The 10,924-nt window shown below is 53.3% G+C and overlaps 1 protein-coding gene and 1 long non-coding RNA gene across 2 annotated transcripts in view; one reads left to right on the top strand and one right to left on the bottom strand.

Annotated features, from left to right (window-relative positions):
• Positions 1-2,614: 2,614 nt before the first annotated feature.
• On the bottom strand, positions 2,615-5,134 carry LOC140902940 (kallikrein-15). The gene is made up of 5 exons (XM_073323522.1): positions 5,122-5,134; positions 4,716-4,869; positions 3,691-3,944; positions 2,954-3,090; positions 2,615-2,767 (listed from the first exon to the last, which is right to left on the bottom strand). Exons 1-5 carry the CDS (start codon positions 5,132-5,134, stop codon positions 2,615-2,617), a joined length of 711 nt encoding a protein of 236 aa, XP_073179623.1.
• An 809-nt stretch (positions 5,135-5,943) lies between these two features.
• Positions 5,944-10,924, top strand: part of LOC140902592 (uncharacterized) — a 30,273-nt gene continuing 25,292 nt past the window's right edge. The window contains exon 1 of the long non-coding RNA XR_012156091.2: positions 5,944-6,098. This is a non-coding gene — a long non-coding RNA (uncharacterized LOC140902592). The remainder of the gene's footprint in view (positions 6,099-10,924) is intronic.

The raw sequence follows: 10,924 nt of genomic DNA, 5'->3' as shown, positions 1-10,924 counted from the left end.
GCGGGGGCTCGGGGGAAAGGAGCGGTGCAGGGGTGGGGCCACAGTGCGGGGGCCAGTGGCCCCCCAACCCACACTTTTAGGGAGCTTCCAATGCCCCTGGAGGAGTAGGTTTGATGAGCCACCATCGCTGGAGAATGGAGCACGGCTGGACAGGAGCAGGCAGGGCTGGCATAACAAGGCTGCAGTGTAGAAGCTGGGCAGGCAGTCTCTGGGCTCTGGGAGGGGAAAGGAGACAACCCAGGGGGCAAGGAGAAGCCCGGAGGGAAAGGTGCACCCAGATCGGCGCTGGAGACGGAAAAGGATCCGGAAAGAGAAGCAAAGTTTGGGACAGTGCAGACCCAGGCTGCTAATTCGAGGGTCCCTGAGCTGCAACCCAGAGTTACAGGTGGGCCCTGGTTCCTCTACCAGCCGTTGGGGGTGTGGCACAGTCCAGGCAGTGAACTGGGAGTTTGTACAGAGACCTTTGAGACCCCAGGAGGGGCAAAATGCCAGCGACCTGGCTGGAGGGCCAAGCCGTATAGCAGCACAAACAAAGAGAGCCCCTCCCTCGCCCGAGTCCTGGAACGTGAGGGGCCGCGGCACGGACCCAAGGTGGAGCGGGAAGCCCAATCAGGCCGAGCTACTTGGATATCCCCAGATCCAGCCGCAAGGAGGAGCCCATCATGGAGAGGAAGCCATTTGCCCACGGTCAGATGGGAATTCTGTAGCAGAGGAGGGACAGTTGCAAGCTAACCCACTAATCCTTCCACCCCTTGAAGAGCCATGCGGACAATTCAAGGTTAGACAACCTGCCGCCCAGTGAGAGGCTTGGTCTGTTCCGCTCCAGACAGAGCAGGTTCAGGGGTGACGTGCTCCCCGTCTATCAATATCTACCGAGGAACCCAATATTTCACAATGGGCTCTTTGAGCTCGCAGCGGAGGGTCTAACCCAATCTAGCGGCTGGGAGTTGAAGCCAGACAAATTCAGACCGGACAGAAGGTTCAACTGTCTGTCAGTGAGAGTCCAGAACCCTGGGAGCGATTTCCCATGGGGCTCGATCTTGGACAATGTTTGAATCACGGCTGGATGTTTCTCCAAAAGATCGACTCTGAGCAGTATCTGGGGGCATTTGTGACACCTGAGGTCAGGCCTCAGAGCCTCTGAAGTGCTAAACAACAACATTTTGCACAAAAACCCTTATTTTTGTTCCACTTTTCACTTCCCATCCCTCCCCCCAACACATTCCAAAATGAAACATTTTGCAGAAGACAAAATCCATTCTTTTCATTTGCTACGAGCAAAGGAAATGAATTACCCAGGAAAGACTTTTCTGTAGTGTCTGGCTAGTGAATCTTGCCCACACGCTCAGGGTTTAGCTGATCGCCATATTTGGGGTCGGGAAGGAATTTTCCTCCAGGGCAGATTGGAGGTTTTTTCGCCTTCCTCTGCAGCATGGGGCACGGGTCACTTGCTGGAGGATTCTCTGCTCCTTGAAGTCTTTAGACCACAAGTTGAGGACTTCTGTAGCTCAGACATAGGTGAGAGGTTTTTCGCAGGAGTGGATGGGTGAGATTCTGTGGCCTGCGTTGTGCAGGAGGTCGGACTAGATGATCATAATGGTCCCTTCTGACCTAAATATCTATGAATCTATGAAATGCCAATTTTCTCTCATTTCTTCCCTTACTGGAAAAAAAAAAGAGGCAAAGATTTTTTAAAAGGTGAGAAAAAAAGCCCCCTTGCCTTGAACTTCTTTATATTTTCCCACCGGGAGAGACGTAAAAGAGTGAGAAAAGTGGCTTAAACCGCCTTCAATTCCTGTTTCTCTGCTGGGAAAAAGATGTTGCGTTCCCGACTTTTCAATTCTCCCCACAGGCACGCACACGCGTACACACACACACGCTCTTTCCCAGTGAAAAAAGGTGTTTGTTGAGATCAAAGCCTTTCACTCTTTTCCATTTCCCCAGGGAAAAAAGGGTTTGTTACATTTTTTTATTCTGTTTTTCAGGAAAAAAATGGTTTTGTTGAGTTACACTTTCCCCACTTTTTTACCCCATTTTTCCAGTAAAAAAAGTTACGTTAATTTCCCCCACACACACCCTGCTTTTTCCAGGGGAAAATACTCTATCTTGCATTCCAAATCTTTCACTTTTCTTCCTGCTTTTCAACAACAACGTAACCCCAGCAAAATGGTTTTTAAAAAATGGTTTTTTGTGTGGCAATTACTCCTTCCGTTTATTGCTCCTTCCTACCGTTTCCCCCCCGGTGGAAACCTTTTAAAAAGGGAGCGAAAGTGAAGGAGAAACACCCCACGCCCATTTGCTCTCACGTTTTAGACTTTTGGGGAGGGGGTTGACTTGAAAATTGAAAACCATGAAATGAAAATGCAAAAGGAACGCTGGGAAAGAGGTCGGTTTGGAGCATTTTCATCAAGGAATGGGGAACTGAAGTGAAAAAAAATGTCGCGCGGAATTTTTAAAATAAGCAATTCACTATCAAAGTTATTGATGGATGGAAAAAAACCACTCGGGAGCGGAAGCGTGGGATGTGCAGGCCAAGGGAGGAAAAACAGATGCTGAGACCCAAGGAAGTAGCACCTGGTTTATTCTGGGGTCCCAGCCCCAAGCAGTTGGGGGCTCAGTTTGCCCACATGGTGGCCAGCAGCCAGTGGTGGTATTTACAGACGTTCACGTAGACGCTGGGTTTCGGGGTGGAGGCACAGGGCACATCGCCCCAAGACACGACACCCTGCAGCTTCCCATTACACACCAGCGGGCCACCGGAGTCACCCTGAGGAACCCACAGGGAAAGTGTCAGAAAATGAGGACAGGACATGTGGGGTCCCAAGAGATGCCCCCTCACCCAACAGACCAGCTCCCTGCGCCACCCCATCGCACCCCGTCATTGACCCTCCCAGAGACACCCCCTCGCCCCACAGACCAGCCCCCTGCTTTGCCCCATCACTTCCACCCTCACCTCGCAGGAGTTTGTGCCCCCACCCTTCAAGCCTGCACAGAGCATGTTCCTGTTGATGTGCCCGGGGAAGCTGGCCTTGCACTGCTCATTGGAGACGATGTGGACCATGGTGCAGTAGAGGATGATGGTGATGTTTTCTGGAAGAGACGCATTGGCCACGGTTAGCGCAGGCGCTCCGGGATGGATGGATCAGCTTTGGGCCCATCTAGCCCGGTATCCCATCTCCGAGACGGATGGCGTTAGAACCAGCCCACAAGAGACGGGGGATGATCTGCCCTGCCACGCCTCCAGTTACAGTTCCTCCTGGAATCCCACAATCTGGGGAGATGGGTGTGTGTGGGGATGGATGGATAGAGATAGAGGTATCTGGAGCTAGATAGATAGATAGATAGATAGATAGATAGATAGATAGATAGATAGAAATGGGGTGAATGCGGATAGAGAGAGAGAGAGGGTGGATGGGGATAGAGACATAGAGAGGGTGGATGGGGATGGACAGATAGTCAGTCTCCCCTGTCACTAGTTATCTCTGTTTCACACACTAGCCAAGGCTCCCTGGAGGTGGCCAGTGTGGGGGTGGGGGCCTGCGAACATCACTCGAATGTCTCCAGTCCCTCTGACCCCCCTACCTTAGGCACCCTCTCCCACAGCAGCATGCCCACTGATTCCCCTTCCCTCACCCCATGCCTATGGCTCTGGGACAGCCACCCTCCCTGCCCCAATCCTGGCCCCCCTACCAGGGGCGTTGAGGGTGGTGCCCCACCCCGACACCGAGCACTGCTCGTCCGGCTCCGCACACTGGTAAGCCAGGCCCAGCGGCTGGATGTAGCGGTTGAGCGTGGCCGGGGTCTGCAGCTTGAGCAGCATGATGTCATTGTCGTGGTCCGTGCAGTTGTAGCCGGGGTGGATGATGCTTTTGGCCACAGCTTTGTACTGCTCGGACCCCTCGCGGGCATACAGGTTGTAATCCCCCAGGCGCACATGGATGGGGCTGCAGGGGAAGCAAAGAGCTGGATTCACCCGTCAGGACACTGACCCCAGGACTGAGAGGCCTGAATCTGGCAGGGTCTCAGCTTTCTGTCAAAACAAAAATTGCCTTTCTAGCCCTTGTGGTTTTGGAGAAAAGGTGGGAAAAGAACTGAGACAGTGACCCTGCCAGGGTCTGCAGAGAGCCTGAGCCCATCACTGGAAGAAGGGGGAGCTAGCCCAGGTTTGACCAACCCAGCAACGAGGGCTGGGTCTGCAGAGAGCCTGAGCCCATCACTGGAAGAAGGGGGAACTGCCCTGAGTGTCACTTACACAGTGACGCTGCCTGGGTCTGCAAAAGCCTGAGCCATCACTGGGAAAGCGGGGAGCTACGCTTGCCTGGGTCTGTAACGCAGCAGGTTTAGAACAAACAAAAGGAAGTATTTCTTCAAACAACGCACAGTCAACCTGGGAACTCCTTGCCAGAGGATGTTGTGAAAGCCAAAACTATAATGGTTCAAAAAAGAACTAGATAAATTCCTGGAGGACGGGTCCATCAGTGGCTACTAGCCAGGATGGGCGGGGATGGTGTCCCTGGCCTCTGTTTGCCAGAAGCTGGGAATGGGCGACAGGGGATGGATCACTGGATGATCCCCTGTTCTGCTCATTCCCTCTGGGGCACCTGGCACTGGCCAGTGTCGGGAGACAGGATACTGGGCTCGATGGACCTTTGGTCTGACCCAGTCTGGCCGTTCTTATCCCAGGCCCCCCCCACCGCACACTCAGCCCCACCTACCCAGTCAGGCAGTGGGCTGCAGTCAGGACCCATCTGCTGCTGAGGAGGGTGGCACCGCACTTGTACGTGGAGTGTTCGAAGATGGCTGCCTGCCAGGGCTGTGAGTGGGGGTGGCATGGGTTCCCCCTGAGCTTTAAACTGCCCCAGGCTGCACCTGGAAAGATAAGATGCAGACGTAGTGGCAGATCTCCATCTAGACCCCAGGACCCCTGCTGGGGTACTGGAGAGCAGGGGCTGAGCTGGGCAAGCAATGCAGGGGGCGATGGTTGAGCAGGGGTACAGGGCCCAGCTGAGATCAGAGCCTCATGGCACCGGGCGTGCCCAGATACACAGCCAGAGGCAGTCTCGGTCTACGCTGAGATCAGTGCAGGTCAGCGCCACAGCCAGGAGTAGAAAAGCCAGGCACCCAGAGTCCCCATCTGGTCCTGACCCCCCACCCCCAGCCTGCCCCTCCTGCAGAGCCCAGGCCAGAGACGCTCCTCTAGGGAGCCCTGCATCCAGCCCAGCTCCAAGGGTCGAGACAGAGTATCCTTAACTCTTCCCCCCTGCCTGTGTACCCTTAACTCTGCCCCTTTGTAGATTTCAAGCCCATATCTGATGACTGAGCTAGAGGGGAGCTGTTAGATGGAGATGCCCGAGCTTGACGGCAGGGGATTAAATCACGAAAGAGCAAACTAAATACAGTTTGTCCTTTGGTAGATGCAAACTGAGCCATGGGCATTACAGCTAGACATGTGATGGGATGTGTACATAGCACTGGGTCACGGCCATGTGTGTGTCGGGCTGTGTGACATTCTGTACCTTGGGGGAAAGCCCTGTAACCCCCATATTCCTCATTTATATCTAATTGTGATCTTGCATATAAATCAGGCTGTGTGAGGTATCAGGGGAAAGATTATGATCTGCTGGAAGTCATTTCTCTATCCATATATGTGTAACATTAATGCCTATGAAGTTATGAGAACTGTGTTGTACGGTTGTCACTGAAACATGCTGTAATTTGGGGAATCAGCCCGACATTAGCTCCCCAGAGGCAACAGCAAGGAAAGTAACCAACGCCCGGGCAGGTGTCAAACAGCTCTATTGTCCAGCCAAGGACTTAAAATTCAATGACTCACCTGCATGAGGCCACACCAGGGGAATTGCTCAGCCTTGCCTGGGAACTCAGCAATGCCCCCCAGACATGCCTGGACTTGTGTGCTCCAAGCACATGGGACTGAGGCTATAAAACAGAACCCAGGGGCCCCATGTTGGGCCTTTCTCCTGCCCTTGCCCATGCTGCAAGCAACTAGGACACAGAGAAGACAGAAGAATCCAACAAAGCAGACTGGCCCAGGTTTCAAGGGTGAAAGCTGTGTACTATGAACTGCAATATCCAGTGGGGTGAGAAAAACTGCTTAATCTAGATGTTGCCCAGCCTAATAGGGTTGAGAGTTTAGACTGTGGGCTGATATTTTCTTTTCTTTTGGTAACTAACTCTGACTTTTTGCCTATCACTTAATATCACTTAAAATCTAGCTTTTGTGGTCAAAAAAACTTCTTTAACTGTTTATCTTTACCAGTGAGTTTGCCTGAAGCGTTTGGTGAATCTGCTCAGGTGTGCAAAGGCTGGTGTATAGCCACTTTCCATTGATGAAGTGGTGAACCAATTAATAAATGTGCATTACTCGTCTAGAGCAGTGCAAGACAGTTTATTCCTGAGGTACAAGGCTGGGAGCTGGGGGGATTTGGCGGGTGCCTTTCTCTGTGTGATTCATGAGTGGCTCTGGGAGCATTCAGGCAAGTTAGCTGGGTGTGGGGGCTCCCCATGCGGTTGTGCTGAGTGATCACAGCGCCTGGAGGGGTTTGCTGCTGGTCACTAGCAGGGCACTGTGAGAAACAGCCCAGGCTGGAGAGAGTTAAGGGGACACCGCGGTCCCACAATCCCAGGCTGCACCCCGGGGATCCCATCACAGGTGTGTACACAGCGCTGGGTCATGGCCATGTGTGCGATGAGGTGTGTACACAGCGCTGGGTCACGGCCATGTGTGCGATGGGGTGTGTACACAGCGCTGGGTCACGGCCATGTGCGTGTTGGGTTGTGTACATTGTGCTGGGTCCCGGCCATGTGTGCGATGAGGTGTGTACACAGCGCTGGGTCACGGCCATGTGTGCGATGGGGCGTGTACACAGCGCTGGGTCACGGCCATGTGTGCGATGGGGTGTGTACACAGCGCTGGGTCACGGCCATGTGCGTGTTGGGTTGTGTACATTGTGCTGGGTCCCGGCCATGTGTGCGATGAGGTGTGTACACAGCGCTGGGTCACGGCCATGTGTGTGTTGGGTTGTGTACACAGCGCTGGGTCACGGCCATGTGTGCGATGAGGTGTGTACACAGCGCTGGGTCACGGCCATGTGTGCGATGGGGCGTGTACACAGCGCTGGGTCACGGCCATGTGTGCGATGGGGTGTGTACATTGTGCTGGGTCCCGGCCATGTGTGCGATGAGGTGTGTACACAGCGCTGGGTCACGGCCATGTGTGTGTTGGGTTGTGTACACAGCGCTGGGTCCCGGCCATGTGTGCGATGGGGTGTGTACACAGCGCTGGGTTACACACACAATACCGCGTACCCCCTCTCCCACACACACACTTGAACACTCACATGATCACACTTCTCAGAACCACACCCACCCACCCAATCTAACCGCCACACACACTAAAACCCGCCCACAATCCCAGCCTCAGGGGGGGACACACTCACACACCCCCTACATGCACACACCCCCTACACAACCCCACCTCTGCCCACACACACACACTGGTGCATTCACATACTCATATACATGCACACCCACAAACACACACAGTAACACACTAAAACGTGCGCACACACTAACGTGAGTGTGGGTGCGTACACTAACAAACACGCGGGTGTGGACACACACACACTAACCTGCAGTCCCCAGGAGCAGCGCGATGCTCAGCAGCGTCATGCGGCTCAGTGGCGGTGATGGGCAGAGCTACGGGCTGCAGGCTCTGGAGGGCAGAGGGGAAAAGGGGCATCACTCCTGGGGAACTGGCCCCGCCCACGGGCCCCGCCCACTGCCATCTGCTCTGGGTTTGATGCCCGACTCTATTGGACCTCCTGGCAACCAGCTCGGGGGCCGCCGCACTAATCCAGGGAGCGGAGTCCAGTGCCCACAGCTTGGCCCATCCTCAGCACATCTGGCACGGGCCACGTGGGCACTGGGAACTGGGCAGAGACGTACCTGCCTATCCCTCCATCCCATATACACCCCTCCTTCCATTCTTCCCCCATCCATCCATCCATCTGTCCCATATACGCCTGTCCCCATTCCTCCATCCCTCCCCATCCATCATTCCATCCCAACAGATAGATAGATAGATAGATAGATAGATAGATAGATAGATAGATAGATAGATAGATAGATAGATAGATAGATAGATAGGGTGTATAGACAAATAGCTTTGTATCCCTGCACACATTTCTCCAATGAGCTGAGAGCTGTCTAGAAATGATGAATGAGATTTCCCAACCCCCCCCACCCCCACCCCCACACGCACCTACCACCTGGGGCACCAGAAGTGTCAGATCTGGGACCGCCCCCGCCCCCAAAAGCCCAGTCACAACGATCCCCCGCTCCCTGCCGCCAGCTCAGACCCCAGGGATTCCATCGCCAGCCCTGCCAACCCACGCCCAGTTCCCCTGTGGGCCGAGTGAGGACGGAGCAAGTGAATTCCCGCTCCCCCGCATCCACCCCTGGAGACACCCCCATTCCCCCTCACTCCTCAGCAGCGGAGACTCGGATCCCTTACCTGGCCAGGGATCAGCACCAGACACTCGGCTCTGAAGGACACTAGCCAACGCCAGCCCTCTCCCACCTCCAGCCGCCCTGCTTTTAACCACCCGCCCAGCCACCCCTTGAGCCAGGGCAGCATTTACAGGACGCCTGACGCCAGCTGGCCTCCCCACCCGCACCTAATGAGGGGCTGGCTCTCTCTAATTAGCACCGCTGCTAATCCTAATAACAAGGCTTCAAAGGACTTCGCCCCAGCCTCATCAAGGGCATCGCTCACATGACCAGAGGAATGAGCCCATACCAGCTGGTGCCGTGTTTACCAGCCATGGTGATGCCCAGAAACATGCCATGCATTTCTGGGACCTGGCTGCGGTCTGGCAAAGTTAGGGAGTGCAGAGTTCTGGCTTTGAATTCACTGCAGGAGCTGCAGGGCTCTGGCTGGGATGCAGTGGTTTGGCAAAGCAGCTGTTCTCCTGGAGGGGATTTCTGTTTTCATTTTCAAAACAGCCCCTGGCTCTAGGGGTAGGGATGGGAAGACGACCTTGAAAAGGGAAAGCGAGAGTGACCGATGCAGAAACTCTGCCTGGGTCTGCCGAGAGCCTGAGCCCATCACTGGGAGATGGGGAAGCTGCCCGAGTGTGACCAACACAGTGACGCTGCCTGGATCTGCAGAAAGCCTAGCTTCCGCCGTAGTCACAGGTGTGGGTGTGTTCAACAGCCACCTGTCCCCGGCTTTGCCTGGGCGTGAGAGATATAGAACCAAGGATACGCTTGCTCAAGGGCTTTCCATGAGCGGCAGGGCCACTCTCTTGATCTGGATTCAAAGGAGGGGAGGAATAATTGGAAGCGAATTCAAGAGTGGCTGGGGGAATGCAGCTGGGTGTAGTTCCTAGTCTGCTATGGGACCCTGATCCCAGCTGGGGCAGGGCCTGTCTCTCGCTGTGTCAGGACCATGTCCAGCACAGGGCTGGGTTTTCCAAAGCAGCCGAAGGATTTATGAGCCACATTTCATGGGGCGACAGCCTGACCCTACTGACGTCACTAGATTTGTCAAGGAGAACCAGGATTTCACGCCATGGTGTCTAATTCCCCTAGGCAACTCTTAGTACCCCAGACCTAAATCTCCAGGCTCAGACCCACTCTGTAAAATGGGGGTGATGGCCCTGCCCCATCTCAAGGGGGTTACACTGGGGAACGGTTGCAGCACACTTGCATAAAGCCACTTTGTTTCACCCCCACGCCATCACACAGTCAAGTGCTGCCACCTAGTGGACCGTTGCGGATCTGCGCTGGGACCTGAATTCGCAATATTTTCACAAATTCAAAAATGTTTATCCCAAAGTGAGATTAAAAAGCCAAAATCTCAAAAATTTTCACCAGCCGAGAAAACCCAACATTGTTTGCGGCTTGGGCCCACAGACACGGTCTGTTTGGATCATTTCAAAAGGGTTTGTTTCACTTCGGGGCTCTCTGTTCTTTAACCTTTTTACCAGGCTACAGAGTAGCAGCCGTGTTAGTCTGTATTCGCAAAAAGAAAAGCAGTTTCTCGCTGACATGACATGAAAGTTGCTATATTACAACAAAAAAACTTCAAATCCAGACTCCAGTGAGAAACTGTTGAATTGGAATTCATTTGCAAATTTGATACGATTAACTTAGGCTTGAATAGAGACTGGGAGTGGCTAAGTCATTATGCAAGGTAACCTATTTCCCCTTGTTTTTTCCTACCCCTCCCCTCCCCCCCCCCCGACATTCTTGTTAAACCCTGGATTTGTGCTGGAAATGGCCCACCTTGATTATCATACACATTGTAAGGAGAGTGGTCACTTTAGATAAGCTATTACCAGCAGGAGAGTGGGGTGGGAGGAGGTATTTTTTCATGCTTTGTGTGTATATAAAAAGATCTTCTACACTTTCCACAGTATGCATCCGATGAAGTGAGCTGTAGCTCACGAAAGCTTATGCTCAAATAAATTGGTTAGTCTCTAAGGTGCCACGAGTACTCCTTTTCTTTTTACCAGGCTAATTTGCTGTGCAGTGGGGGAGGTTTAGATTGGATATTAGGAAAAACTTTTTCACTAAGAGGGTGGTGAAACACTGGAATGCGTTACCTAGGGAGGTGGTAGAATCTCCTTCCTTAGAGGTTTTTAAGGTCAGGCTTGACAAAGCCCTGGCTGGGATGATTTAACTGGGAATTGGTCCTGCTTCAAGCAGGGGGTTGGACTAGATGACCTTCTGGGGTCCCTTCCAACCCTGATATTCTATGATTCTATGATTCTATGAAACTTTTGTAGTGATAATCAAGATGGCCAATCAAGATGGCCAATCAAGATGGCCAATCAAGAATCAAGATGGCCCATTTAGACAGTTGACAAGATGGTGTGAGGATACTTAACTTAAGGAAATA

This window comes from Lepidochelys kempii, chromosome 24 (assembly GCF_965140285.1).
Source record: "Lepidochelys kempii isolate rLepKem1 chromosome 24, rLepKem1.hap1, whole genome shotgun sequence".
NCBI classification, from domain to species: Eukaryota; Metazoa; Chordata; order Testudines; family Cheloniidae; genus Lepidochelys; species Lepidochelys kempii.
Note: the sequence above shows the minus strand (reverse complement) of the source record. Positions and strands in the feature narration are given on the sequence as shown.

Bases quoted from the DNA above. Each gene is read 5' to 3' on its own strand.
- LOC140902940 (XM_073323522.1), bottom strand. The intron at 3,945-4,715 runs GTAGGTGGGGCT...CTTCCCCTGCAG, and splicing joins GCAGCCCACTGCCTGACTGG to CCCCATCCATGTGCGCCTGG. The intron at 3,091-3,690 runs GTAGGGGGGCCA...CGTCTCTTCCAG, and splicing joins CACCACCCTCAACGCCCCTG to AAAACATCACCATCATCCTC.